The sequence below is a fragment of the Neofelis nebulosa genome, chromosome 10 (assembly GCF_028018385.1).
Source record: "Neofelis nebulosa isolate mNeoNeb1 chromosome 10, mNeoNeb1.pri, whole genome shotgun sequence".
Taxonomy (NCBI): Eukaryota; Metazoa; Chordata; class Mammalia; order Carnivora; family Felidae; genus Neofelis; species Neofelis nebulosa.
Genome location: NC_080791.1, coordinates 59,151,979 through 59,178,412, shown reverse-complemented (window position 1 = coordinate 59,178,412; position 26,434 = coordinate 59,151,979). Strand labels below are relative to the sequence as shown.

Below are 26,434 nucleotides of genomic sequence, written 5' to 3'. Positions count from 1 at the left end.
CCAGAAGAGCTTCCTGAAAGAAGTGTCACATTGGAGGAGAGGCTGGGAGGTTCATGTTAGCTGTACTTATTATGTGTGTGTATGTGAGACAGACAGACGTTTCCCAGGTGCGAGCCTGGGATCACTTAGGCCACAGAGCTAGCTAAAGGACTAGGAGCTATTCCTTTTTCTGGCTGGGGAAGACCCCGAGGACTCCATTTGTCTGGAATGTAGTTGTATTTCAGAGGCAAGAAAGGCAAAATCCCCAATACCAGAGGCACTGGGGACAGGCCCTGGGGCACTCAGCTGCAACCACACAGGCTGCTTACTGCAGGCTCACATCACCTTGCCTCTGGTTCATGCCATTCCCTCTTCTGAAGACACCTTTCCCTCTTAACTCCACCCACAGAAATATGCTGGTCTTTTTAGCCTCACCCCCTCTGTGGAGTCTTTCCTGATCAATACACCTACCGGAAGGGCTTCTTCCTTCCCCCACAGTATTTACTCATCTGCTCCCCCTCATGGTTCAGTAAAGCACTGCACACAGTAGGTGTTCAAGAAGTGCTTGTTGAAGTAAAATATATCGGACCTAGGGGTGCCTGGGCGACTCAGTTGGTTGAGCATCAGACTTTGGCTCAGGTCATGGTCTCGTGGTTTGTGAGTTGAAGCCCTGTATCGGGCTCTGGGCTGACAGCTCGGAGCCTGGAGCTTGCTTCAGATTCTGTGTCTCCTTCTCTCTCTGCCCCTCGTCCCCGCCCCTGCCCTTCTCTCTCAAAAATAAATAAACGTTTAAAAAAAATTAAAAAATATATATATATCGGGCCTGAAGACTCTGGATGCTAGGTCTCCCCAGACATGTTTGAGAAGGGGATTATCAGGGGACAGTGTTAGGTACTTCACACTTACTAGCTCATTTAATCCTCCCATTAGTAGGTACTATTAATATCTCCAAAGCAGATGAGAACAGTGAGGATCAGAGACCTCAGGAACTCAGCCAAAGCTCCAGAGCTCATAGATGGGAGTGTCGGCATCTGCCCAGCTGGCATCCACACCCATGCTTTTCCAAAACAGCAAGCTGTGGGCAGGGGGCTCAGGAGCCACCAGAGCTTGAGGCCAGAAGAGAAGGCCTTAGCTCCAGGTCCCCCCGCCCCCAAGATCTGGGGGAAGCAGGGAGGAGGCAGGGCTCCTTCCCAGTCCCATTGATTTCCTGCAGAGCCTGGGGATCTCCTGAGGTCCAGAGGCCCTCGAAGGCTGCTGAACACTTTTCAGGGTGGGCAAGTTGAACAGGAAGGAGATGGCATCCCATATCCCATCCCATCTCCCAGCCCTTCCCCCGTTCTGTCCCTATTCTCCATCCACAAAGCCCTCACCACCCAGGCTAACTTGCCACAGCCTTCTCTCCCAGGGCTCACTGTGGTCCCCTGCAATCAGACCCAGACTTGGGTCACCCAGTCCCCTTCTCCCAGCATCTCAACCCACCCTCACACCAAATTGCACCCCTCCCAACCATGTGCACCTGGCAAGGCTTCCACCTTTCAGGCCCAGCTTTGGGGAACCTCAAAGAAAGCCTCCTCCCTCTCCAAGAGTTGCTCCCTACTTTTCAGCAGGTCCAGCTCTGGGCTCCTCACACATCTACCCTCCACACCCACCCGCACCCCCCCCCACCCCCGCCCAGCCCAACCTCAAATAATATGTGAAAAAACCACTCAACGTCCCAAGAAGCCCCATTTCTAGGAATCCTTGTGGCCACAACCAGCAGAGCCTCCTGGCATAACCCACCCATCACACTGCTGTCATTGCCACAATGCATTAAAGTTCAGGCCTGAAGGCTCCTGTTGGGATGCTATCCCTGATCCCAAGGGTTAGCACTTTAAGCTATCATTAACTCCTGACAGTACAGATCCCCTTCCCCAGGGGACATACCAAGTGGAGAGAGCAGAGTTGGACATGCCAAGTGGAGAGAGCAGAGCTGAAGTCAGGAGGGGTGTGGAAGAGGGAGACACCCCTCTCCCCTACAAAGTGGGATAGTAGAAATGGACCCCAGCCCTGATTCAGGAGAGTTATGGGCCCTCGGGCAAGTTGGCTCACTTCTCTGAGCCTTTCTTCCTCTGCCAGGAGGAGACAGTGCATAGAGCACAGGTGCTGACCCACAGTGGGTACTTGGAAAAGAGCTATTCTCTCCTCCTGGCTCCTAGATCTTGGGAGTCCAAAGCACTGTGCTGCCTTCCAGAATATCACTAGTCTTGGGGTTAAAGGTTCCACCCCACACTCCAAGAGAGCAAGGTCTGGGTCAGCACCGCCACACTGGGGCCCCCAGAACCTGTCCTGGGACCAGCCACATTGAGCTATCCACGGCTGCCCCCTGGTGGCCCAATTCAGTCACTGCAGCCAGTCCCTGAGCCTGTCAGTGACACTGGCAGCCTAGCATGGGGCACTTCTAAGTCTCACCCACCCTCTCTCTGCACCTCAGAACTAGCTGGTCAGTCTGAAGTCAGATCCTGGGAAGAATTCCAGCCCGTGAGCACTTGGACAACAGTCTTGGCCTAGCTGCAGGCAGGCAGAATGGTCATTCAATCTGTCAGCCTGGCCTGGAGCAGCCCGGTTAGGGCAGGATAAGAGTGGGAGACTCCAGAGGCTTAGCCCCAGCCTGTGAAACTGACCAGAAAACCCATTCCAGTCTGGCATCCACCTCCCCTTCTCAAGACACAGGAACAAGGAACCTGGAATCCAGGACCCCAAGACCCTATCCATATACACAGGCCTCCCCAGGGCTGGATCACATGAATCAGAGATCATGTGACCCATCTCCACCCTGTTTGCCCAGCCCCACTGGCTGAAGCTAAGGCTGGGAGGTCAGCCTGTCTGCCTGCCGGGCCCCTGGAGAGAGGCCGTTAATGAGGCTCTAGGCAGAGGCAGGAATGTGGTGTCTGGCACCTTCCCAGGGAGTCCCAAATAGGTCTCTGAACAGCTCGTTATCTCCCCCACTTGCCAGGGCCTTGTCTTCCTGGAGGAGACAACCAGGCAGTGCCCAGTGAGGACAGCTTCCTGGTGCAAGGCAGGGCCCTCCTCCGGAGGGACATGCACAGGGATAAAGGGACACCCGAGGCTCTTCTCCCTAATTTAATAAAGCTCCTGTGACTTTGTGACCTCGTGTTTCAGAGGGGCTGGTGAGGGGCTGCCCTGGGTCACTCACATGCCACACCCAGGCCCCGGCCCAGACTCTAGACTACAGCAGGGAAAGGAGCTCGGTCCAGCTGGGGTCTGTCCTGGCCAGGGTCAGGACCGGTATTCCCCACCCTGACTGCACAGGCATGCACTGGGGTGGCATGGAGCTGGGCCGGGGCTCTGCCTGGGGCAGGAGGGAGTGGCTAAACAGCTCAGAGCCTGGAAAGAACAGGGCCCACGCCCCCCCCCAACTTCAGGGTACTAGGCACTCACCTCTGGGCCTCCTGAACTCCTGTCCCCTCCTACACTGGAACACCTGAAACCCCCAACCAATCACAGGCTTCAGCACCGTAGGATAAAATATACAGATATATTTATATTATCAAAAGGCCCCCAAAGTGGGGAAGGGGCACCAGGCAGCCTGGGCCCTCCCAGTCAGCCTAGACCAGAGGAGGCTCCTAAAGTCCCCCAGCCCCAGTTCTAGGCTATAGAGAAACTTACCCAAGAGCTCCCTCCCTATCCCAGCTGAGTGTTCCTTTAGAGCATCCACTTTTTGCTGTTCTGGAGTTTGTGACAAGAGGGTGGGCTCCCTTCCAGCGGGGGCCCCAGGGCTTTGAGCCTCTCCAAGGATGGTGGTCCTCCAGAGTTTCTGAACAATGCACATCCCACCTCTCTAACCCCTCAAACTCAGGGTGGGTGACCCTGGAGGGGGGAGCAGGCCAGGCCAGGAGAAGCACCCAGACAACAGATGAGGGGTCCTCCTCAGGCAGACCCTGCTGCCCCCCACTTCCTGGCGAGGGAACCCCATGCTGCAACCAGGATGTGGGATGTGGGGTGCGGCTTCCTCATGCATCCCCTGCTGGTTCACACCAGGCACGCAGGGCACGAGGGTGTCTGAACAGGAAGGCTTCAGGGCGGCAGAGTCTCAGAGCCAGGGGCTGGCTTCTGCGCTCAGACGTTGCGGAGGAGCTGTGGGAAGGTACAGAAGCCCAGATTCCATAAGCACTTTGTGAAGGTTCACAGGGACCAGCGGCCCTGCTGAAGCTTCTGCAGCTGCTCTGTAGTGCTGGCTTGGGAGTGCTCAGGTCAGCCGGGGTCCCCAGGGCCAGGTAGAGAGGGGGCTCCTGAGAGCTACATGAACCAAAAGAGCCCGTCAGGACTGCTAGGAGGCTGGAGGGAGGGGGCCAGGCGGCAATCGGGTGAGTCAGGTGGGAGGCGGGCAGCAGCCAGGTCCCAGGGCTCTGCCCATAGGGATGGAAAACTACTCACAGAAAGGGGGTCCGCAGCAAAGGCGGCCACACTCCTTCGCATTTCGTTCTCACTGCCGCGCAGAGGGATCAACGAAACACTGCCCAGCCGGACCTCAGGCACTGCCCGAGATACACGGGAGGGCTCCGAGGGCCACACCAGGCCGTCATGCTGGGGAGCAGGGGAAGAGGAGGACACTCAGCTCACCCAGACACTCAGCTCCAGATCCACCCACCCTTCCCAGAAACGCCTCCAGCTATGATCTGAGGTGACCCTCTCAGCTTTGATCCCAGTTGATATGAGAAGCAGCTGTTAGGAGAACATGACTGTATCCCTGGCAGAACCCAGCCAGTTATGTTACTCAACAACCCCCACCTCCAGGTCCACAAACAAACTGCTCCAAGAATGCAGCACCAAGAAAACAGTTCTAGAGGAACATGTGTGTGCTTTCTTTCACCAGGAACCGACAAAACTATAGAATCTGCCTGTTTCCCTTTAGGCTTGACTACCAGGAAGCTCAGGGCTAAAAGAACTCAGCCCACAGTCCTGGCACAGTTCTGTCAGCCTTTTCCCTAAACAATTCTGAGCTCTCGTTTAAAATCTGTGGCTTGGGGCGCCTGGGTGGCGCAGTCGGTTAAGCTTCCGACTTCAGCCAGGTCACGATCTCGCGGTCCGTGAGTTCGAGCCCCGCGTCAGGCTCTGGGCTGATGGCTCGGAGCCTGGAGCCTGTTTCCGATTCTGTGTCTCCCTCTCTCTTTGACCCTCCCCCGTTCATGCTCTGTCTCTCTCTGTCCCAAAAAAAAAAAAAAAAAAAAAAAAAGTTGAAAAAAAAAAAAATTAAAAAAAAAAATAAATAAATAAAAAAAATAAAATCTGTGGCTTAAGTCCAACCCCTCCCACTCCCAACCCCTCACCCCAGCCCTGCTCTGGCTCCAAGCCCCTCCTAGCCTGTTCCCACCTGGCCCACTGCGGCAGCCACCTCACTCCTTCAGCCTGTCCTCCCCTGCACGCTACATCTAGAACGAGCCCTCTCAGACGCAAACTTGCACACCACTTTCTTGCTTAAAACTCTCCCTGAAAACTGCTGACTAGGTCAAGTTCAGCTCCCTTGGCATGGCCTTCAAGGCTCTTTCAGATCTGGCTCCTGAATCTCTTTCCAGTGTCAGCTTCTGGTACTCCTGGCTTCTCTTTACACCCCACTGGGCAATCTGTGGTTCTGTTGCCATGCCTTTCAATAAACTGTTCCTTCTGCCTAGAAGCCTCCCCGACCTGCCCCCTCCCCCCCACCTCCAACCGCCTTTGTTTGATGAAGGCTTCCTCATCCTCAGACTCAGCTCCTATGACACCCCCTCCCTGCTGCCTTCCCTCCACACGCACCACCTGCAGCGGGTAGGGTCCCTGGGCTTTTCTCTATCTCCATACACTGACCACATTGGGCTATTTAACAGGCAACTTCAAGGTCTGTTTTCCTTTCTACATGGGGAGTGCCTGAGGGCAGGGGTCTGCACTCTGTCTCTAGCATGCCTGGCTTGGGGTTGCACCAAAGTGGACTCTAGGGAGGGTTTGCTGAGTGAAGAAAAGAATTAAAAGCAACTCAAAATCTCCTTGATGCAATTGATGCCCTATGTAGTGAAGCAAACATACCCATTCTCCATAATGGAAGCCTCACGGGACCCCACCCTGAGCTGGTACCTGCACAAAGAGGAAGGTGGCAAACCACTCCCGGAGCTCCATCTGTGTCTCACAGCAGAGGTACCTGTGGGGCAGGGCACGGATCTGGACACTGCCAAGGCTGAGCAGCCCGCCTGGCTCTCCAGGCAGGGCGCATATATGGACAATAAAGGGACCCAACCAAAGGGAACATGCAACCATCTCTCCCAACCTGGGGTCTCAGGCCAGGGCCCTTACTCACCACTGCTGCTTCTCATGTTTCTCTGTCTCGTGCACCACTGTGAAGCCCCAGCTGCAGAGGAGGGGCAGATGGAGTCACTTGCCAGCCCACAGAGGCCTCCCAGCCCAGGTGCCCGGGACGGAGCCCAGAAGCCTGGGCCAGAGCCGAGGGGCACAGTTCAGGGCCTTCTTGCAAGCACGGCACATTCTGGCCACAGCCTCTTCCTATCACAGCTCACACCAGCCTCCCAGGCCCTTGGCTCCCTATACCCATGCCACCCCATCCGGGCCTGCCCTAGTCTCTGAGAGACAGCTAGGCACAGCCAGCAGATGAGAGGAGAAAGTCAGAAAACCAAGTCTGGTGGCTGTAATTAACAACAATAATAGTGGCTATGCATCACTTTTCCACTTAAAAGCATACCACAACCACCCTTTGAAACAGGTGCACCATTATTTTCCACATTCTACACATGTGGGAAGTGAGGCACAGGAAGATCCCTGAGGTAGTCAGCGACAGGATTTCAATCAAGGCCAGTGGTTCTCAAACATGAGCAAACATCAGAGTCGCCTAAATGGCTTGTTACCATACAGACTGCGGGCCCTACCCCCTAGGATCCGTGACTCAGCAGGTCTGGGGTGGGACCAAGATGTGGGCTGCTAACATGTTTCCAGGTAATGCTGAGGCTGCTGGTCTGGGAGACCACACCTTCAGAACCATGGTATCAACCCCTGTCAAGTTCAAAGCCCCCACTGTGCCGCAACCCCCCCCCCGCCCCCACCCCAATCTGTTCTGAACTCTCCCAGGCCCCAGCCCCGGCTAACCAGGTGGGTGGCCGGAGTTTCTTCTTCACTCCCAGGTAGACTTTGAGACTCCTGACGGGCCACTCCTTCTCAGGCCGGTGACTCTGGGGTGGGGGCAGGCAGAGGGATGACACTTCAGTCGGTCAGGGCGGGAATTGGGGTGACTGAGTACCTCTCTCCTCCCTTTTCCCAGCCCCCATTTGCATCCCAGCACAGGGAACCTCCTGACAAAGCCCTTCCTGTTCACAATCCAGCCCAACTAACCGCCCCACTCCCCCCAGGCTTCAATCCCTGCAGCAGCATCAGACAGTCAACCCTCAGTCCCCGAGGCAGCCGTTCCAGCAGGACAACCAGGGAGTGATTTTCAGTCCCTTCCTGCTGCCCTACAAACTGGAGAACTGACTTGTAGCATCAGCTGAATCAGATTGTCTATGGAGGGAGAAGTCCGCACCTCGCCCTCTGGCACCAAACTGAATGAGCGTGTATGATCTGAGAGCCTCGGTTGGCTGCTTGGGTCTGTTTGTCTCCGGTTATAGATTCCTCACCCCTCTCCACCCCACGGAGGCTCCAGGGTTGACCGTGTGAACAGAAGACCTGTGGGGTCAGCAATTACTAGCTCTTTGGTTCCACGAGGGGAAGGCTAATGACTCAAGCTGAAGCAGAACTGCTGTTTGGTAGACCAAAGGAAGAACTTTCCAGTGGTCTAGGTCAGGAAGCAAGAGACCGATGTACTGGGGAGGGGCACCAGATCACTGACATGCTCACCTCTGGCCCCCACCTCTGCATATGGGTCTGGGGTTGGAAGGAACAGGCTGGCTCCGAGGCAGAGGTATGGGAGCAATGACCCCCAAGGTAAAGGCTAATTGGAAGTCAAGCTAATGAGCCTTTCTTCTGTTCTGGGAGCCACCTGCTCGAAGCCCTGCCCCCACCAGGCTCCCGGCACCAGTAGGGCACCAGGATGGATGGTAGGGGAGGGGGACTCACTTACAACCAAAACTGGGGGTCAAAGTTTGAGCCACCTCCACCCTATTCCCACCATTACTCCTAGCCACCCCCAGGCATGGCTCCTTAGCAGGAACAAAAAGAAGGGACTAAGGGATGGAAAGGGAGATGGAAAGTTTCAGGGATTGGTAGACTCCCTGTGAGGCTGCAAAAGGATGAGCTGCCTAGATAAGTGGAGACTTGGGTGCTGTCATAGGGAATGTGGTTTAAGAGGGCTTACTAGAGACCTTTCACCTTGCTTTTGCCCTGATCCTCCCTGAGGACCAAGTGCCCAAGGGGGCCTGGAAGAAACTGGGCTGTGGACAGGGAGGAAACCGGGCTGTAAATAAGGGGTGGGCAAATACAAGAAAGAAACCTCCAAGCCAGCAGGAAAGAAGCAAGGCTGAGAGTGCTGAAGAAGTTAGACTGCAGGGTGGAAGGAACCAGGTAGTGGAGATGGAAAGACTTGAGACAGAGGTTGCAAAAGAAATTAGGCTGTAGACATGAAAACAGCAGGCTCTGGGCACGACAGAAGAAAGGACGTGGGGAAAAACCATGTTGCAAGTACGGAAGGCAGCAGGCTGAGGGAATGGAAAGCAGGCTGAGGGCTCGGAGGAAGTTGAGCTGTGGGTGCCAGGGAGGGAGAACTAGAAGCAAGGGGTAGATGAGTTGACAGTGGAAGGAACAGGCTCGTGGGTGTGACAGAAACAACGGTTCCAGTCAGGGCGTGGAGAGAATTGTGGGAATCAAGGAATTCAAACCAGGCTGTGGCTCCCTGAACATTCGAAAAAACAATCCTCAGGCCTCCACTCCCTGAGGCTCTGGTGTGTGTGGTGTATGCGCAGCACGTGTGTGACAGGAGTATGGCTGAGACAGGGAGGTTGAGGGGGAGATTTGGGGAGCGAGGGGTACATCAGACAACACAGGACTTCGTTTCTAATCAAAGAACTCATGTTTCCAGCATTGCTGAGGTATGAGGTCACTGGAAAGAATAAAATTCACCCCTTGATGCTCAAAGACCTCTGCTGGAGCCAAGACTGTTCTACAATGTGCCTTTCCCAGGTGCTTCAAGGTCTTTAACAATGGAAGATGCCCAGGCCTTGGCCTGGGTATTCGCATATCCTGAATTGCTGGGTGTTGTCCCAATTTCAAATATTCTGTTCTGTTCCTCCATAAAATAGCAAATGCCGGAATTACCAACACCTCAGTAGCCAAACCACACCCTCCTGGGGCTACTGTCAGGGCAGAGGTGTGGCTGCCATTCAGAGAGCAGCACTGATCAGCTCCACCAAAGAGTCCCTGTTTCCTGTACTTCAAGGAATAAAGAGCTTGAGCTCTGATGGGGCTACCTAGAGATGGCCTTAGGCAAGGCACTGAAGCCTGTTTTCTCACCTGTGAAATGGGGATAATATCCCTCCTCCGGAGGACGCTAGTGGGAGGACATGTCCTAGTATGTGGAGGGCTGGGCACCAAACCTGGCTCACTTAAACATTAGATCTTTTTCCTTTCTCTAGTTCTCGTGCCATTTCCCCTCCATGCTAAGGGATCAGCAGCTGCTTTTTCAGGTGCCTCAGCCACCCTCCTTCCTCTCTGCCCACAATGATGGTCTTGCTCCGCTCCAAGTACCATCATAAGGAGGGCATCAGGGAAATAACATCCCAGAACCAAGGGAGACTGAGTGGAGGGGTGAACAGGCCCAGAAGTAAGTAATCATAGAGGGAGGCAAAAGAGAAGAGGAGGCACTGCCTACGAGGATCTGTAGGAGCCCAGGCTGCGTTAGTAGAGGTATAATGTGCAAAGAGAGGGAGGTGAGGATCCTGGTCTATCTGCTCTGCTCCCTCCATGACAGCTAGGCCTGCCCAGTGTCCTCAGGAGAGGCAAGGGACAGGAAGGGCTGGAATCACTGGTGGGAATAGCTATGGGAGATCCGGTTAGACCCTTGGATTGGAAATACATTTCTGCTGCCCATTACTACAGCGCATCTATGCTCTGTGGCCCCTAAGACATCGCTGGAACCCACAGGGGCATCCCAGGTGGCAGGTTCTCAGCTGAACTTGAGCAAGGGCCTTCTCCCGGCAAAACTATCCCTCTAGGGATAGGGCAGTCCCAAGGGAGGAGTGGATAAGCTCCCCTCTCCCAGAAGTGTGCATGTAAGGATTGGCAACCAGCCAGGGAGGCTGAGCAGGAACTCCTACCACAGGTGAACTATACCACAAGCCCATTTAGTCTCACCCCAGCATTTTAAAAAAAAATTTTTTTTTCAACGTTTTTTATTTATTTTTGGGACAGAGAGAGACAGAGCATGAACGGGGGAGGGTCAGAGAGAGAGGGAGACACAGAATCGGAAACAGGCTCCAGGCTCCGAGCCATCAGCCCAGAGCCTGACGCGGGGCTCGAACTCACGGACCACGAGATCGTGACCTGGCTGAAGTCGGACGCTTAACCGACTGCGCCACCCAGGCGCCCCTCACCCCAGCATTTTAGGATCAGGGTAGTAGCATGGGCATTCTGATAGTCTTGAAACTCTCTCCATGGTTGGGACAAGGATGGCTCCAGGGGTGGCAGGAGATGAGGGTCAGAGCTCTAATTCAAACCTAGGGGCCTCTGATACTGGCTCCACAGCCTCCACACCTAGTCTTTTGGAAAACTGTAAAGCATCATACTGATGGGGGCTCAACCTTCTTGGGAAAAGGACTCCCCACCCATGAAGGACCACCTCTTCATGGGTGGGGGTGAAGGACAGGAGCCCAGGACACAAGCCCAAAGACGGGAGCCAGTGCCGATAGGCAAGAGGGCAGGGAACCATGCCTGAAGGTAGCGAAGAGCTCTGGCTGTGTTCCCAGGCTCCCGCCAGGCTCACTTGGCCCCCAGGTGGTGTAAGGCAGCTAGCAGTTGGCCCACAGCTACTCACGGTCTCAGGGGCCCCGCTCCATGGCCTCTGGCTCTGTTTGATAGAGGATCAGAGTTATGGAAGAAGGAGGTCCGGGTCCAGAGCCAGGACAATGTGTGTGGTGGTGCATGGTGGGATGTGGCAGGTATGTGCAGAAGATGTTGGGGGCAGGGTGCCAAGACCTGGGAGGCCACCTGGCATGTGGACAGAGTGGGCATGGAGGAGGTACAACCTGTGAAGTGACAAGATGTGCATGGGCCACGGCGGGGGCTGTCACCACATAGCATGTTCTTGTGGGTGCCGTGACAAGACACAGGCGCAGGTGAGACAACATGAGCCTGACGTGATGGCACCAGAGACTAGCGCCTAGTGGGGCTACAGGACACAGAAGAGCGGCCACCGAGGGCCACAGCAGAAGATTCCTGAGAGTCTATAGCTCTCCTCCACCACTGTGCCACCCCAAGACCCCGTGATGGGGTTGCTCCCACTGGCAGACACTGGCGAATGTTTGTGAATGGGTGTGTGAGCACACTTGGGTACAGATGCTCATTGCAGGGCACGACCCCCTGGGGCACTTACCCGGACCTCCTTGTAGAGCCGCAGGCAGCTGCTGTTGAGGATGAAGTATCGGTCGTGAAAGCCACCTGAGGGCAGGCCCAGGCCCAGGAGGCTACGGTCCTCACGGAACTTCATCATGCCGTGCTTGGTGTCGCCTACGTGGCTGGCTGGGGGAAGACCGGAGTGGGCGTGGGCTGCACCAACCCCCTGCCCATGGATACAGACACCCAGGGGAGCATCCCAGGATGAAGGAAACTGCCCCAGCCTGCCCCAGCCACCAAAGAGGCCTGCCCACATGGCACCCTCTGCCCGAGCTGCTCCTGCCCGGGCTTCAAATGGAAGGACCCACCAGCCTGTCCAGCCCTGCAGGCGCCACCCACCCAGGCACACCACCTACCCAGGTACAGCAGCATGGCCTCCATGGACTGGTGCTTCTTCACCACCAGGTAGCTGTCCGTGCCCAGCCCGTGCAGGATGGGCAGCACCTTCTCCGCAAAGTGCAGGGGGCGCTCTGGGGGGAGGTCACACCCGCTGTTACTGAGGGACCGAGGGCTGGCACACCCACATATCACCTACACGTCCGTGAGCACCACTCCCGCCACCTACCAGCGCCACAACACATCACCATCAGGACTACCCTTTCCACGCTCAAGCTTCAGGTCTGACACAACTGGCTGGGACCAAAGCTGTTCCAACCGAAGCCAGTGATCTTCCCCGTGTCCTCGTTGGGGAAAACACCACCTGCCGAGCCATTCAAGCCAGAAACACAGCTTCCTCCCCCTCTTCCCTCCATATGTTAAATCTCTTTACTTCTGTCCATCATCGTTGCCACGCTGGCCCCTGTTACCATCTGTCCTTGGACTAATACCGTGGCCCTCCGAGGGGTCTCCTGCATGTGCTCTCATTCCCCTCCTCACCTCTCCCTACCCAGCGGCAAGTAGCAACCTCTCCAAACTCCCAGTCACTAGCCCTTCAGGGGCCTTGCGTTGTTGTCGGGCTGGGTGGCCGCCTCTGCCTCTGTCTTCAGTCCCACCCCGTGACACAGCCCCCTCACTGCCCTTATCTCTAGCTCCTCAAAAGGGTGATGTCCATGGTCACCACAGGGCCTCTGCCTGTGCCGCTCCCACTGCCTGGAGACGCTTTTCTCCCCCTTCACCAAGCAACTCCTACTCTTCACCTCCTAGTGTAGGGACTCTGTAGCCAGAGACCCTGTTACAAGCTCTAGTGGCCACTCAAGGCAGTTATCACAGCCTCGGTTGTATGTTTATTGCTGTGGCCACAGGATTAATGTCTATTCCATGCAAGACTTACCCCCATGAAGGGGAGGGGCTGTGTGTCTGGCACTCAACAAATAACAGTAAAACAAATGGACAGATACACCCTCATTGTCCACTGCCATTAAGACCACCCTTCATCCTAAAATGCCTTTATCACTGTCTTTACCACCAAGGTTCCCTCACAACACCGTCACAACCACCCTTACAAACACCACCCCCCTACCCTGCCTGACCCCTCTTGCACGGTCATCACCACCTATTGCCCCCTTCACCATCAATCCCATTATCAAATTCAGCATCGCCACCCTCGCAAGAACACCATTCTCACTGACACTGAGAAAGCACCGTCACAGTTGATAACATCAACCTCCTTCCCATCAGCCACATTATAGCCATCACCTCGACTCCCCCCGGCCCCCCACCATGCCACCACCACCATCATGGAGGTGACAGTGTGGAAGCAGCATCTATCATCCAAGACTCCCTTGACCACCACTGTTGCCACGCTGTGGGGTAGGGTAGGACAGACTGGGGCAGCAGCTCAGGCAAGTACAGGCCACACCATACCCTGCACAAATCCTGGTGGCCACCTACCTGCCTCCTCCCTCTCATTGACCTCAAAGCAGGTCCAGTAGTCCCTCTCCCTGATGCCCACATTCCTGCGATCCAGGATCTCTAGGGTGAGCTCCTCGGCTGTCATGGCTGCTGGGATCTGCAGTGGCCAAGGAGGAAGAGGTCAGCCTACCCTGTTCCTGCCCTTGCTCTCCCACAACCTTGCTGTGATCCAGGGGCCGAGCCCACCCTTCGGGTCCTGGGATACTAGGAGGGTGTCTCTAAGTGGTCCCGATGACCACCGTCTGGGGAGAAGGCAAAGAGACAGGCCCTGGCACCAGCCAGACACAGGTTCCAAACCAGCGCTCCCCTTGGGATAGAAGCCCTGCTCCCCTGGTCACCTGAGCCTGTGCCTGGCCCAGCCTGACTTCTCTGGTCCTCTGGCTCCTAGGTCCCTAGCTCTCACCTTGATATGCTGCTCGGTTTCCGCCTTCTTCTCCTCCAGGTACACTGTGCAGATGAAGTCACCGGCATGCTGTGAAAAGACAGGGCTCAGCTAGAGGCAGGGAAAGTGGGTGCAGGCAGCTATCCCGAGCACCCTACCCCAGGCCCAGTCTTTCACCTGGGTCCCGCTGGCAGTGCCAGCCACACGCATCTTCACAATGGCAGTGATCTCTTCCCGCTGCTTCCTCAGCTCTTCCTCATCCACCTGGGAGGAGAAAGACACAGGGACAGATGATCACTGCCACCCAAGGGGCCCGTCCCTGCCCTCCACTGCCCACTGGCGGGGGACGCACGCTAAACACCACCACATAGTGGCCGATGAGGTCTTCTACCACACGGCCAGCCTTGTAGTCCTGCCCATCTGTCTGGAAGAGCGTGGGTCCAAACACAATAGCCAGGTTGTGCGTGTTCATCTGGTTTGTGTCTGAGAAGCACTGGACGCTGGACAGGGGAAGACAGAGCCCTAAGTGAATAGCCCAGCCCAGAACCTCCCCACTTCACCTTCCCAATTTCAGGCAGGTCCACAACTGGCTCCTGGAGGGAGGCCAGGGAAAGTCCTGGTCAGAGTGAACCACCAGTTAAGGGGAGATGGGAATAGTCTTTCTGGCCATGCCGTAGGTCCTGGGGGAGGAACAGAGCTGGGAAGCTGGGATATCTGGCCAAGGTCCCCTGGGTCCCAGGTAAAACCACCTCTATTCTCCCACCCTGCAGGAAGTAAGTTGGGAGACAAAGGGTCCAAGATAAGGGCACATCAAAAGTCCACATTCAGTTCCCAGGCCTACCTGGTTCTGTGGGGAGGGCAGTCAGCCAGGAAGGAGTAGAAGAATCTTTTCCACCCCAATCCCCCAGAGCCATACAATAATAATGTTCCTCACCAGTACAGGTGGCTGATAAGGGCCTTCACTGTGGCTCGGTTGACTGGAGGCAGATGTGCCAAGAGCTCTCTGTATCTGGAGACTTTCTCCTCCTCATCCTCAATCTCTGGGTGGGGGGGAAATAGATCAGGTCAGGAGGCCCCCCATAACCACCTCCCCTGTCCCACCCTTCTGGCTGCTCTGCCTTTCCTCCTAGGTGAATAGCACTTCCTGTATAGAGTGACAAGGGAAGGAGAAGCAGAGGGAGTAAGGGAGACGGGGTGCTTATCCCCTGGGGCATGCCTCATTGGATGGGAAGGGGAGGGGTGGGAATTTGGAGATAGGAGTGGACAAGTCAGCAGCACTAGCCTGGGTCTCAGGCTGGCAAGGACTACAGGGCCCACCTGAGGCCTCTAGCCAGGCTAGGCGCTGGGCGCGAGTGAAGAGACCATCGGGCAGGTCTCGCAGGAAGCGCTTGAGTGCTGAGGAGACATCGTCTACATGCTGCTCGCCCTCCTTGAGGCGCACAGACCGAGCGTCCTGCCGCAGACTCTCCAGCAGCCGCTGAGTCTTTGATGTCTGCCCACACTTGCGGTAGATGCCCTCAGAAGTCAGGCCTGCAGAGGGGGTGGCACTGAGCCGGGGGCGGGGCCTCGCAGCTAAGGTCAGAGGGATCCTGGGAAGGCGGGGTTTGGCCGGTGGTGGGGGAGAGGCAAGAGGTCAGCCTCCCTGGGCGGGGCCTGTGTTACAGGGGCGGGGCTCACCACACTGCGTGATGTAGTCTATACAGCGGTAGACGATCACTGGGATATCTGAGTCTCCGAGCTGCTGCTCCGACAACGTGTCCCCGGAGCTGGCCGCTGCTTTCTGGATGGCCCCCAGCCAGCCTGTGAAGTCCAGCCGCCGCTCCCCCTGGATGTACAGCGTCCTGGGTGTGTGTGGGGGGGGGGGGGGGATAGTCAGTCACTTGGGAGCCTACACCTGCCCTACCCCTCCCAAGCCTGTCAGACTGCCGCGGGCTTCTCAGAGCCCCCCAGGGAGGCCAGGGCTCACCTCCTTCGCTCCACCAGCACCAGCACTTGGTTCTCGCTGTCCCCTTGGACGGCTGTGGAGGGGCCGGTCGAGGTAAGGCCTTGTTCATGGTCCCCAACCGACTCCCTCCTGAGGTTCTCTGGGCACATACATCCCTGGGACCCACCCACCAATACATGGAGTCGCTGAGATACACCCCAAGGGCAGGAGAGGACATAAGAGGGCAGGCTGGCTCCTTCTGGCCAGGCCAGGGTAGAGTTCAGACTTCCAGGGAAGGGCTGGGGGCCTGGGAGCCCAGGATAGGGTGCCCTGGAAGTTGGGGGCCCAGGTCTAGGTCCACGCACAAAGCTCCTGCAGTTTCCGAAGTTGGAGCGGCTCCTCGCAGGGCCCCTCTGGGAAGACAGCACGGAGCTCGGAGCCAGTGAGGGAGAACCAGCCCTCCTGGGCCCGCTGTAGGCTCAGGCCAGCTTTGTAGGGTAGGCGCCCAAGCCGCTCAAAATCCCGGACCAGCAGATCTTCAGCCAGGGGAGGTATGAAAGCCTGATGGGGAGGCCAGAGGAAAAGGGGAGGTGGCCAAAGAGACCGCATCAGCCAACAGCAATGCTGGCCTCCCCCCTCCCCCACCCCTTGCCCCAGGCTCTTTGGCTTGTAGGCATATACCCATTTCCCACCTTGCTGCCTCCTCTCTTCCCCTGGGCAGGACCTAGCACAGTAAATAAACTCAGGTATCATGCCCCACTCATACGCATTCTCATGTTCCCTCCTCAGGAAAATGTTCCCAGACACCTTCAGGGATGCCCCTTTTCTGCCCTCTATTGCGGCACTGACCACAGTATTCTTGCTGTCAGGGACCCAGCTGTCTCCCCCATCAGCAAAGGAGCTATTGAAGAGCCAGGACCAAGACTGGTTCATCTGGGTTCCCAGAGCTCAGAGGACTAACCGTCAAGGAGGCTCACAGATGACTGATCAGCGACCGAGTAAATAAGAGTCACAGGCCCTCACAGCACAGGGGGACCCAGAGGGCACCTGGCTCTAATCCCCAGGACAGAGCTCTGCAGCCTCCCTGCCTCTTTGCTCCTGAACAAGATGCTCACTCTTCCTGGAGTCAGCACTATCTATCCTAACATGGCTGTTATACATTATTGTATTGAGCACCTGTGGAGTGCAAAGCTCACAGCCCTTCTTCCACATGGTTGAGACCGGTCTCTTGACGTCCCCCCTAGGGGGCTACAGATGCTGACATATCTGGCTCTTGGCCCCAGAAGCCTGCCCTATGTCTGCTCCCTCCATTCATGAGGCAGGAGAGATGGGGTACACGGGATCAGCCGGGAGATCCCACCCCAGCCCCTGTCAGACTTCCCACACCTGTCCACTAACTCAGGCCCACCTTAGCAATGCACTTGACCCACTCACGAGCCAGCTCTGCACTCTCCAGACCAAACAGGTACAGCCGCTCTCCCTCCGTGTACACCTCAAAGGTGTGCTCAAAGCTGTAGATACACAGGTCAGGATTCAGGCCCACTCAACCCAGCCATGACCCACCCTGCCCAGCCTTGCCACCATCCCCTGCCCCCTGCCCTTTCCCTGGCCCTATAAGAAGGGATGGGAAAGTCCTAAACTGGGGCCTCCGGAGACCCACAGGTTTGCTCTGTGACCCTGGGAAGGTTCTGACCCTCTCTGGGCCTGTTTCCCTATCTCCTGAACGGGGGCTTGGATCTCACAGCAATAAGAGTCTGTGATTCTGCCCCAGGGATACTCACCCGTGGGTGTCAGGAGGGGGCACTGCCAGGCACACAATCTCACTGGCCCGAATCTCGCCATTGGGGGTCACTGCCCGCTCACTCTCATAGTAGCTCAGGACCCCGTCGCTAAGGACACACCAGCGTCGGCTGAACTCTGGGAAGAAGGTGGGCAGGGGAGCCATGAGGGAGCCCCTGCCCTCCCCTGAAAACCCCTTCTGTATCCTCCCTGGGCCCCGACTCCCACCTGACTCATGTCCTCTTCGTTCTAACTCACAAGTTCCCCTGATTCCATCCTCCTCCCTGCAGCCTGCCGCCCCCAGCCCAGCCCACGCCTCTCCCCTGAACCACTGCAGTGACTTCTTCATTGGTGCCTCAACTTGCTTCTTCCAAGATTCAAAAGTGATCTAAGTAAAACCAGACTCCATCCTTCCCGTGCTCAAAACTTTGCCATGCTCCCCTTATTCTATACACCTCAGACTGGCATTCAAGGCCCTGCTGGGTCTGCCCCTACCCTCCTCTCGAACCACTTCTGGGCATATACCTCGCCCTTCCCACTTTTGCTCACCTTGTTTCCTCCACCCACACCCTCCATCCTTTAAGAACAGCCCATATGTCACAGAAAGTTTCCGTGCCCACCCCATGCTCCCACCCTCCCCTGCCAGTGACACACATTGCTCTATGTTTCCTCCTATAATGGCACTGAGAAAACTGACAAGATCCCATAAAGGAACAGAAATGGGGATCTGGACCAGGAAAGGCAGGAGAAAGAACAGAATGTCAAGGCCACGCAGGCTTATATAGTTCATAGCATTGAGCTTCACATTGGCTCAGAGCTTCCTGGCATCCAGGGCAAAAAGGATGACTCAAGCAGTTACATAAATGACATTATCAGGCAGAAGGAGGTAGACGAGGGGCAGTGCCCCAGGGGCAGTGAGGTGGTGAACAGCACAGAGTTCCAAAGAAATCTCTTTGGGTATTAGAGGGTGTCACAGAGGTGTGCTGAGGGACGCAGGGAGCAATGGTCTCAATAATGTTCCCAAAGCAGACACTGTCTCTTGTCCTATCTGCGAGGATATGCCATCTGCCCTCTGAGGGCAGTGTGTCCCAGAGTCTGCCCCCCAGGCTGGGGCCCTCCAGAAGCAGCAGCCCTGCCTCGGTCACTCTTCATCCTGTGATGTCTGCCAAGTGCCCACTGTGCTAGGAGCTGTTCTAGGTGCTGGGGCTACAGTGGTGGCCGAGAGGAGCTTATATTCCAGTGTGGCACAGAGAATCAATAGATAACATCTATACGCAGACAAATTAACGTCAGATAAGTGGCATGAAGTTAGGGTAAAAGTAAATAGAGCATGCTAATTTGGGTAAAATGGTTATGGATGAAGTCTCTAAGGAGTAACATTTCTTTTTTAATGTTTGTTTATTTGAGGGAGAGAGAGTGAGAGAGCGCACGTGCGTGTGGGTGAACAGGGAAGGGGCAGAACGAGAGGGAAACAGAGGATCCGAAGTGGGCTCCACGCTGACAGCAGAGAGCCCAGTATGGGGCTCAAACTCATGAACTGTGAGACCGTGACCTGAGCCGAAGATGGACGCTTAACTGACTGAGTCACCCAGGCCTCCCTCTAAGGAGTAACATTTAAACAGAGACCTGACTCGGGGCACCTGGGTGGCTCAGTCAGTTAAACATCTGACTTCAGCTCAGGTCATGATCTCACGGTTGGCGAGTCCTAGCCCCTCATTGGGCTCACTGCTGTCAGCGTGGAGCCCCTGCTTTGGAATCTGTCTCCCTCTTTCTGCTCCTTCCACTCTTGCTCTCTCTTTCTCAAACATAAATAAACATTAAAACATTAAAAATAAAATAAAATAAACAGAGATCCGACTGAAGCGAGGGACTGATCGTGCAGATATTTTGGCGAAAATCATTTTGGGCAGGGGGCAGAGCAAATGTAAAGGCCCTGGTGGAAGTAAATATACATGTCTGAGAAACAGCAAGGAGGCCAGTAAAGCTGGAGCAGAGTGAGTGAGGGGAGTGGGGTCAGAAGTCACAGGGTGGGAGGGCTGACTGGCAGGTCCTTGTGGGATATGGGAAGGACTGCGGATTGTACTCAGAGCTGGGGAGCAAATGGAAGGCAGAGAGGACGAAGGGGCGGAGCTCTGAGCTTAGCTCTGTCTGGCTCTAACTATCAGAGGCCCAGCACCCAGCAGGCGCTCAATCAAGGCTTTTATAGCCTAAAGGCACTCTAGCAGTGACTTGCTCCGCAGTGCCAGGCCCCCTCCCACCCCCATCGGCCCATTTATTAAGCATCTACTATGTACTAGAGACCACATCCTGGAAGCCCTCTAGGGTGACTCTGCCAGAGTATACTTGGCACCCTCCTTGGTCACCAGTGCAGACAGCCCTGGCTTCTCTGGCCCGGCCACCATGCCAGAACACCATGGCAAGAACGGGGTCTGGCCAAGCACCCACCTTCCCGGGCACGGCGGTCCTGCAGCAGCTTGGCGGCAGAAGCAGTCTTGTAGAGGAAGCCATTGTGGCTCACAGTCGGCAAGACAACTGAGTAGTGCTTTTCCAGAGGCTTCGCTGAATCCAGCCGAGGCACCTCTTTAGGGAAGGTGTTGGGGGGTGGGGTGTATGGTGAGGAACGGCTGCTCATGCTCACCATCCCAGGGTGTCTCTCCTCGCCCCTGCCTGGGTTGAGCATCCGAGCTTACATTCAAGCCACCAGTCCTCTATCACCTTCAGGGTCTCAGTGCCACATCCAGGGCTTTGCCCAAGTCATTCTCCACCTCCTCCCGCTTGTGCAAATTCCACCCTAGTTCCAAGGCCCAGCTCCAGTACCTTCCCTGCCAGGAAGCCCCCCAACTCCCCAGCCCAACCCACCCCACTCTCTCTGTTGAGGCACAGGGATAGCACACTAGAATGAGGGGTCTTGGCAAACTCACTAACAATCCCCAGAAGGAGGTCTGTCCCAGACAATGCAAAGCCTAAGGAAGCAGCCCGGCTCCAGTCCTGCTCCCAGTGGTCCCAAAGCTCAAGCCAGCTGGGTGGTCTCCTGTGCCTCCCTGGACACCTGGGCTTGCTCCAGCCCAGCACACCCCACCCACCCGTGGCCATGAGCCGAGCTCTGGCCGCTGAGCTCCACCCTCAGTCCTGGGATATGGCCCCAGAGGCCAGCCCTGGGCCATGACCGGCAGGGCTCACCCCCGCCATCCCCTCCTCACTCACCCGGAGAGTGATAGCCAAATGGGCCCCAACCCCAGTCTGTGACAGAGCCCCACCCAGACAAAGCAGCAGACAGGGCTGCCATTGTGGGCCACTTGCACATAGAGAAATGCAACCCCCACACAGCAACTCAGCTCTCTGTACACACACAAACTCCAAAGCCCTCGACACCCCCAGGTGTGAGGAAACACAGATCTGCAGCAGCTCAGAGATGCCCAGACGGTGGCAGGCAGAAGGCCCTGCTGCAGGTCTGGGCGGGACCCACAAATCCAGAAAGAGATGCAGAGACAGACACAAAGGGACACACGTACGAGGGGGAAGCCAGATGCACAAATGTACACTGACATGCAAACCCAAACAGACCCCAAGTCACACGCTGTTGTAGGGCCCCTCAAGGAGCTGCTATCACAGCCCACGTGGTACGCATATCTAACCCCACAGGGTGATACACCGCTTCTGGCGACCCCCACCCAGCACCGCTTTCAAAAGGCCAGACGGTGGCAGCAGGGAGGCCCCATCCCTCGAGGTAGACAGTCCCATCAGCCACTCACCCGTGGTCCGGTTGTTCCGTAGGAATTCCATCTGCAGCGCCTGCCCTGCCTGCTCGGCAAGAGCCAGGGGCGTGGGGGCCTCAGGGTCCCCTGAGAAGCAGTTGACTCCAGCCCCACAGCCCAGGAGAGCTTGGGTCTCAGCCAGGTCTGTGGTAGTGACTGCAGCACACAGAGCCTGGGAGGAGGGAGGAAGAGGGAGGGGAGGGTCAGCCTAAGTCAGAGTAAGGGGGACAGTGGGAAAAGGGGCCTGGGGGAAGAGAGGAAGGGAGTGAAGGAGTCACCCAAGTCTGGGGGCCCATCCTCAGGTTGAAAGAGAAAAGAGGCAGGAAGAAAGCCAAAGAGGAAAGGGGGAGGAAGAGAAAGGCCAAGGGGTTAGGAGGGTAGGTAGGGGCTGCCCTGCAGAGGCTGGGGATCCCAGTGGCCCAGGGCTCACCCCTGCTGGCAGCCCCTGGGATCCAGTCAGCCGCCAAGCCTGTTCTCTAGAGGATCTCAAGCTCCCTCTGCCTTGTGGAAGGGCAGAGGGGGGTGCTTTGTAGCTAATTCCTCCCACATTTGAATTCCTCACTGCCTGCCCAGCCCTCTCAACCAATGGGAGTTGCTGCCCCTCCTAGCTGGCGGGCTAGACTGGGCTGGGCTGGGGGCTGGACGCCTGGGTTCCTGGGAGGTGGAGGTCTGGCTCCCACTGGGCTTCTAGCTAGACTGAGCCTTCCTGGGTGGGGCTGCTTTGGGGGAGGGGCTGAAGGCCAATCAGAGGTCACAGTGGCATCCCCCTGCCTCGGAGCAGGCTACCTCCCACTCAGGCTGAGCCAGACCAGGGCCCGGGGCTTGGCTCCCAGCCTGTCAGGGCCTGGGGCCCATGTGGGGCCTCATCTTGAGTGGGGTGTGGATGGGGGCGGGGGGGTGGGTCAGAGCAGCCAGCTGTTTTTCATGAGCCTGGCAGGAAATAGCATCCCCATCAAGTTCACTCCTTTTGGCAGGATTCACAAGGAGCAGGACGGTTCGGGAGACAGAGGAATCAAGAGGGGAGGGAGGCAGACAGATGCTGGGGATGTGGCCTTGGCCCAAGGGTCAGGCCTGACTCCTCCTTGCTTTGCTCCAACTCTCCCTGTGGCTCAGGCAGGGTCCTTCTGCCCTCTGGGCCTCAGTTTCCCTATATACCAAGCTCATCGCTCTGAGCTGATGCAAAAGATGAGTTGAAACACAGAGAGCAATGAGGGGAGCAGAAAGAAAGTGGGTGGTCTCCAGGAGCCCCAGAGGCCCAGTGCCCTGACCTTGTCCAGTTCCTCCTGGTTGCCAAAGAGCGGGTGATAGCGGCGGTACTTGCCCTCACGGTATTTGGCCTCCAGGTGGCGCCGCCGGGCACTGGGGCTGCTGCTGGGCTGCAGAGCCTCACTGGGGGGTACATTGGCTGCCCAGAAGCGGTTCCCAGGGCCATTGCCCAGCTGTAAGAAGAGCTGTGGGTTTGGGCAAGAGGTTAGAGAGGCAGACTATGTCCAGAGGCCCGTTCTTATAAAATCTTTGAGGTTGTCAGGCAAGGGGCTGGGAGAGCCAGGCCACCTACCCACTTTCCAATCGGGGAAGCTGAGGGCCAGCCTGGCCTGCTGGTGGCTGTGAGCCCAAGCCTAGTCCCTCAGCTCAACGACAGGACGAGAGGCAGTCTGCCAGGTAGACGCCCCAGGCCTGGTGCCTGGTTGGGGGCCTTACTATTTCCCCCACCCAGTCCCACATCTGGAACTCTGTATTCCTGAGGCTATCACAGCCTGGGCAAGGGTCACGGGTTGGGGGCGGCGGCTGACCTGTTAGCCAATGGAGTGGGTAGGGATTTTGGAAACCTCTCCTGTCCTTGACATTCCTCTCTGGGCTCAGGGGAGGAGGAGCAGGGGCTAATGCTGGGGGGCAGATGCAAGAATCCAGTAACCAGGGGACTAGTCTATTAATCCCTTCATCCTGCTGATCATTCATTCCACAGCCATTTCCTGGGCCCCCCACCCTGCCTCCTTGTCAGGCCCTGTGTGGGGTGCTGGGTCACAGAAGAGAATAAAGCAGAAACAGGCTCCACCACCACCGACTTACTCTGACTTCGGGCAAGTCATTTTCTCTCCCTGAGCCTCAGTGTCCTCATGTTTAACCTGAGGATTCTAACCCTAACTCACAGGAGATGAGACACCCAAACTGAAGCGTGGCTGGGGCTGTCAGGTAGGCCCGTGTGGTCAGCCTCCCGTTGCATGGTTCTCCTCTGTGACCACCACACGTGTCAGTACCTGGGAACCCCAAGTACACAGACACATATGCACATGTAAGTATGCCCCCAAACGTACATACTCACACCCACTGGCATACGTGAGTGAAGATGAAACAACATTTTAGGCTCTGCAGGACAGTTTCTGTGGCATGTTCCTTTTTTTTTTTTACAACCCTTTAAAACTGTAGAAACATTCTTAGCTCACTGGCCAGTTTTCTGACTTTGCCAAAAATCAACTTTTCCAAAATCCCCACCCACTAGATGATCCCCAAGGTCTCTTCTAGCTCCAGGGTGCCGGGGTCTGTGAGATGGGGGAGACCCAGGCAGTAGCTGAGTGGAGCTGACCCCAAATGTAGGCGGCGGGCAAGGCCTCCCCACCTCAATGAGTGTTTCCGTCCACACCTTCCTGTCCATCTTCAGGCTCCGCACCTTGGAGACCCCAGCGCCTAGGCCACGGTGCTCCCCTATAGACAGAGGGCTAGACTCAGGGTCATGGGTCTTTAGGGCTCTCTCCTTCATATAAGCACTAACCTTCCCCCCATCCTTGCCTCCCCATAGAGCCCATCCAGGGCATACAGGGAGAGGTCACTCACACACCACTCTGGAAACCAGCCACGCATCCCCCTGCTCTTGGCACCACAGAACTGAGCCCTGTAAAGTCATCTGGGCTCCTGCAGCAGTGCCCCCACCGCCCCCCCCGTCACCCCCCACAGGCCACTCTCTGCACAACCCAACCAGGGTGATGTTTTTGATCTTTTTTTTTTTTTTTTTTTTAAGTAAGCTCTATGCCCAACATGGGGCTTGAACTCATGACTCTCCCACCCCCCTCCTCCTCCTCCCAGATCAAGAGTCACACACAAACTGAGCCAGCCAGGTGCCCCCAGAGTGATCTCTTTAAAAAGCAAATCTCCTTACAACAAATCCCTGCTTTAGACCCTCCTTTGGCTCCCCAGAATTAGATACGAATTCCCTACCTGCTTCTTCAACTTCATCTCAGAATTTTCCCCAACCCCAATCCCCCTGGGCCATACTCTCTTCCCTCTTCCTATCAACCAACCTCATTCCTGCCTCAGGGCCTTTGCACTCACAGTTCTTTCTGCTTGGATTCTCTTCCCCCATCTCCCCAGGGTCTGCTCCCTCCTCCCATCCAGATCTCAGCTGACATGTCATCTCTTCAGAGAGGGCTTCCTGACAGACACATTCTCTGCCTAGCACTTTATTACCTGATGTTTTTATTGGTTCATGTATGTATTTTCTGCCTCTCCCCAACAGAATGTAAGCTGCCTGAGAGCAGGAACCTTGACTGTCAGCTTTAGGGTCTAGCCTCCGTGCCTAGAATAAAGTCTAGCACATAGTGAGCACTTAGTAAATCTCTGTGGAATGAGAGGGCAGGGGCAGTTGGGGCTGGAGGGAATGCAGCCTTGCTCAGCTATAGGTCCCACAAAGGACCCCGGGGTAGGGAGGAGGCTGGGGCTCTAGGAGTGCCTAGCACTGCCTGGTTCTGGCTTCAGCCTCATGCCCTCTGCAACCTCTCATGGACCACCTCTTCCACTCCAGTCACCCATATGCCTCCGTGAGCTGACACCTTTCTAAATCCAGTCATTTCTTTCCTGCACCCAGACCTCACAGCCCAAGGCCTCCTGGACCTTTGCCCTAGATGTCCCACAGGCTTCAGGGCTTCTTACTGAGCTCAGCGCCTTCCCCAGAACTGTCCCCCGCGCCCCAGATCCCCATCTCAAGCTGCCCAAAGCTGCCACCTGGGCACCATCAGCTCCCAGGAGGGCCAAATCCCCAATACCTCACAGTGTCTGGCATACCAAGGACCCCCAGTAAATGCCGGTTCAATAGATGAATCAATCTTAGGCTCCAGTCTTTCTTTCTCACCCTCCTCATCTGATCTGTCCCTGAGACCTTTACCCTGCAGATCCTGCACATCTCTCAAGTGCTCTCCATCGCTTCCACAGACCAGCCCTTAGCCTGTTCTTCTCTCTAATGGATCCATTAACAGCCTCCCCGCTGGTCTCCAGTCTCACCTTTCCAACTCGGATTCCACCCACCAACCAGAGTCTGAGGCACAGATCTGGCCATTTCCCTCCCACTCCTGCCTCCCATCACCTCCAGATGAAACACTAGCTCCTCCCTCTGCCTGCAACGGCCTGCCAGCTCCTCCTGTCTCACTTCTTTCCACTCCTCTGATGTGACAGGGTGCTGGACCCCAACAGGCCTGGGCTCAAATCCACACTTACTTGACAGGCCACCCTGAACAAGCCATTTCCCCTCTCTGTGCCTCAGTGTCCTTAGCCATGGCATGAGCAGTTAACCCCTGCCTTACAATCTCAGGACTGAGGGCTAATCACAGTGGGAAAGGCCTGGCATACAGGTACAACTTCATCAACAACGATCTGAATACCGTCTTGGGTCCAGCCCCTCCAGCCAGACGGGCCACCTATCATCCCAACACACCAGCCCTGTCATGCTTCAGCCTGGTGCCCCAGCCCCACACACCTGCACAGCGCTTGCAGATGACGACACAGAGGTTGATGGAGGCCCAGTCAGGCTGGGCAGCCCCGCAGTCGGCACAGAACCTGTTGGGGGCCACAGCCCAGATGCGCTCGGCCACCTCCAGGGTAGACAGGGCCTCGGCAATGGCTCCCTGCATGGCCTCCAGCCACTGCTCCTTCTCTAGTTCCGATTCGGCCGAGAAGCTAGGGACACAGGAGTGGGGGGTGGGGGCTGGTGGGAAAGGGCTCAGAGAGATTTGCAGGCAGCATGAGGAGGCACAGCCTTGGGGGGGGGCGGGGCGGTGGCGGGAACAAGGCATTGAGCACTCATAACCAGAAGAGGGAGGCATCCTGGGTCTGTGGGGAAGGTGGGCATGGACAAAAGCAAGGACACTATGAACTTGAAATATACACGGGAGCTGGGGGAGCCCAGAGTTGCCTCTGCCCCAC

General features: G+C 56.4%; 1 protein-coding gene across 8 annotated transcripts in view; it reads right to left on the bottom strand.

Moving 5' to 3' along the window:
- Window positions 1-3,495: 3,495 nt before the first annotated feature.
- Window positions 3,496-26,434, bottom strand: part of ARAP1 (ArfGAP with RhoGAP domain, ankyrin repeat and PH domain 1) — a 43,100-nt gene continuing 20,161 nt past the window's right edge. For 3 of the 8 annotated variants that reach the window (XM_058687870.1, XM_058687876.1, XM_058687877.1), the window contains exons 10-33: window positions 25,989-26,188; window positions 23,862-23,947; window positions 22,513-22,695; window positions 21,242-21,416; window positions 19,935-20,156; window positions 17,492-17,627; window positions 17,119-17,221; window positions 16,076-16,271; window positions 15,753-15,804; window positions 15,464-15,627; window positions 15,104-15,316; window positions 14,721-14,826; window positions 14,139-14,286; window positions 13,964-14,050; window positions 13,808-13,876; window positions 13,384-13,501; window positions 11,910-12,023; window positions 11,534-11,679; window positions 10,976-11,008; window positions 7,105-7,187; window positions 6,305-6,355; window positions 6,085-6,148; window positions 4,414-4,563; window positions 4,120-4,275 (exon numbers count right to left, since the gene is read on the bottom strand). In XM_058687870.1, coding sequence (XP_058543853.1) covers window positions 4,231-4,275; window positions 4,414-4,563; window positions 6,085-6,148; window positions 6,305-6,355; window positions 7,105-7,187; window positions 10,976-11,008; window positions 11,534-11,679; window positions 11,910-12,023; window positions 13,384-13,501; window positions 13,808-13,876; window positions 13,964-14,050; window positions 14,139-14,286; window positions 14,721-14,826; window positions 15,104-15,316; window positions 15,464-15,627; window positions 15,753-15,804; window positions 16,076-16,271; window positions 17,119-17,221; window positions 17,492-17,627; window positions 19,935-20,156; window positions 21,242-21,416; window positions 22,513-22,695; window positions 23,862-23,947; window positions 25,989-26,188 — 2,944 coding nt within the window. In that variant the 3' untranslated portion in view covers window positions 4,120-4,230. The other 5 variants (XM_058687871.1, XM_058687873.1, XM_058687874.1 and 2 more) reach the window with 5 other exon arrangements.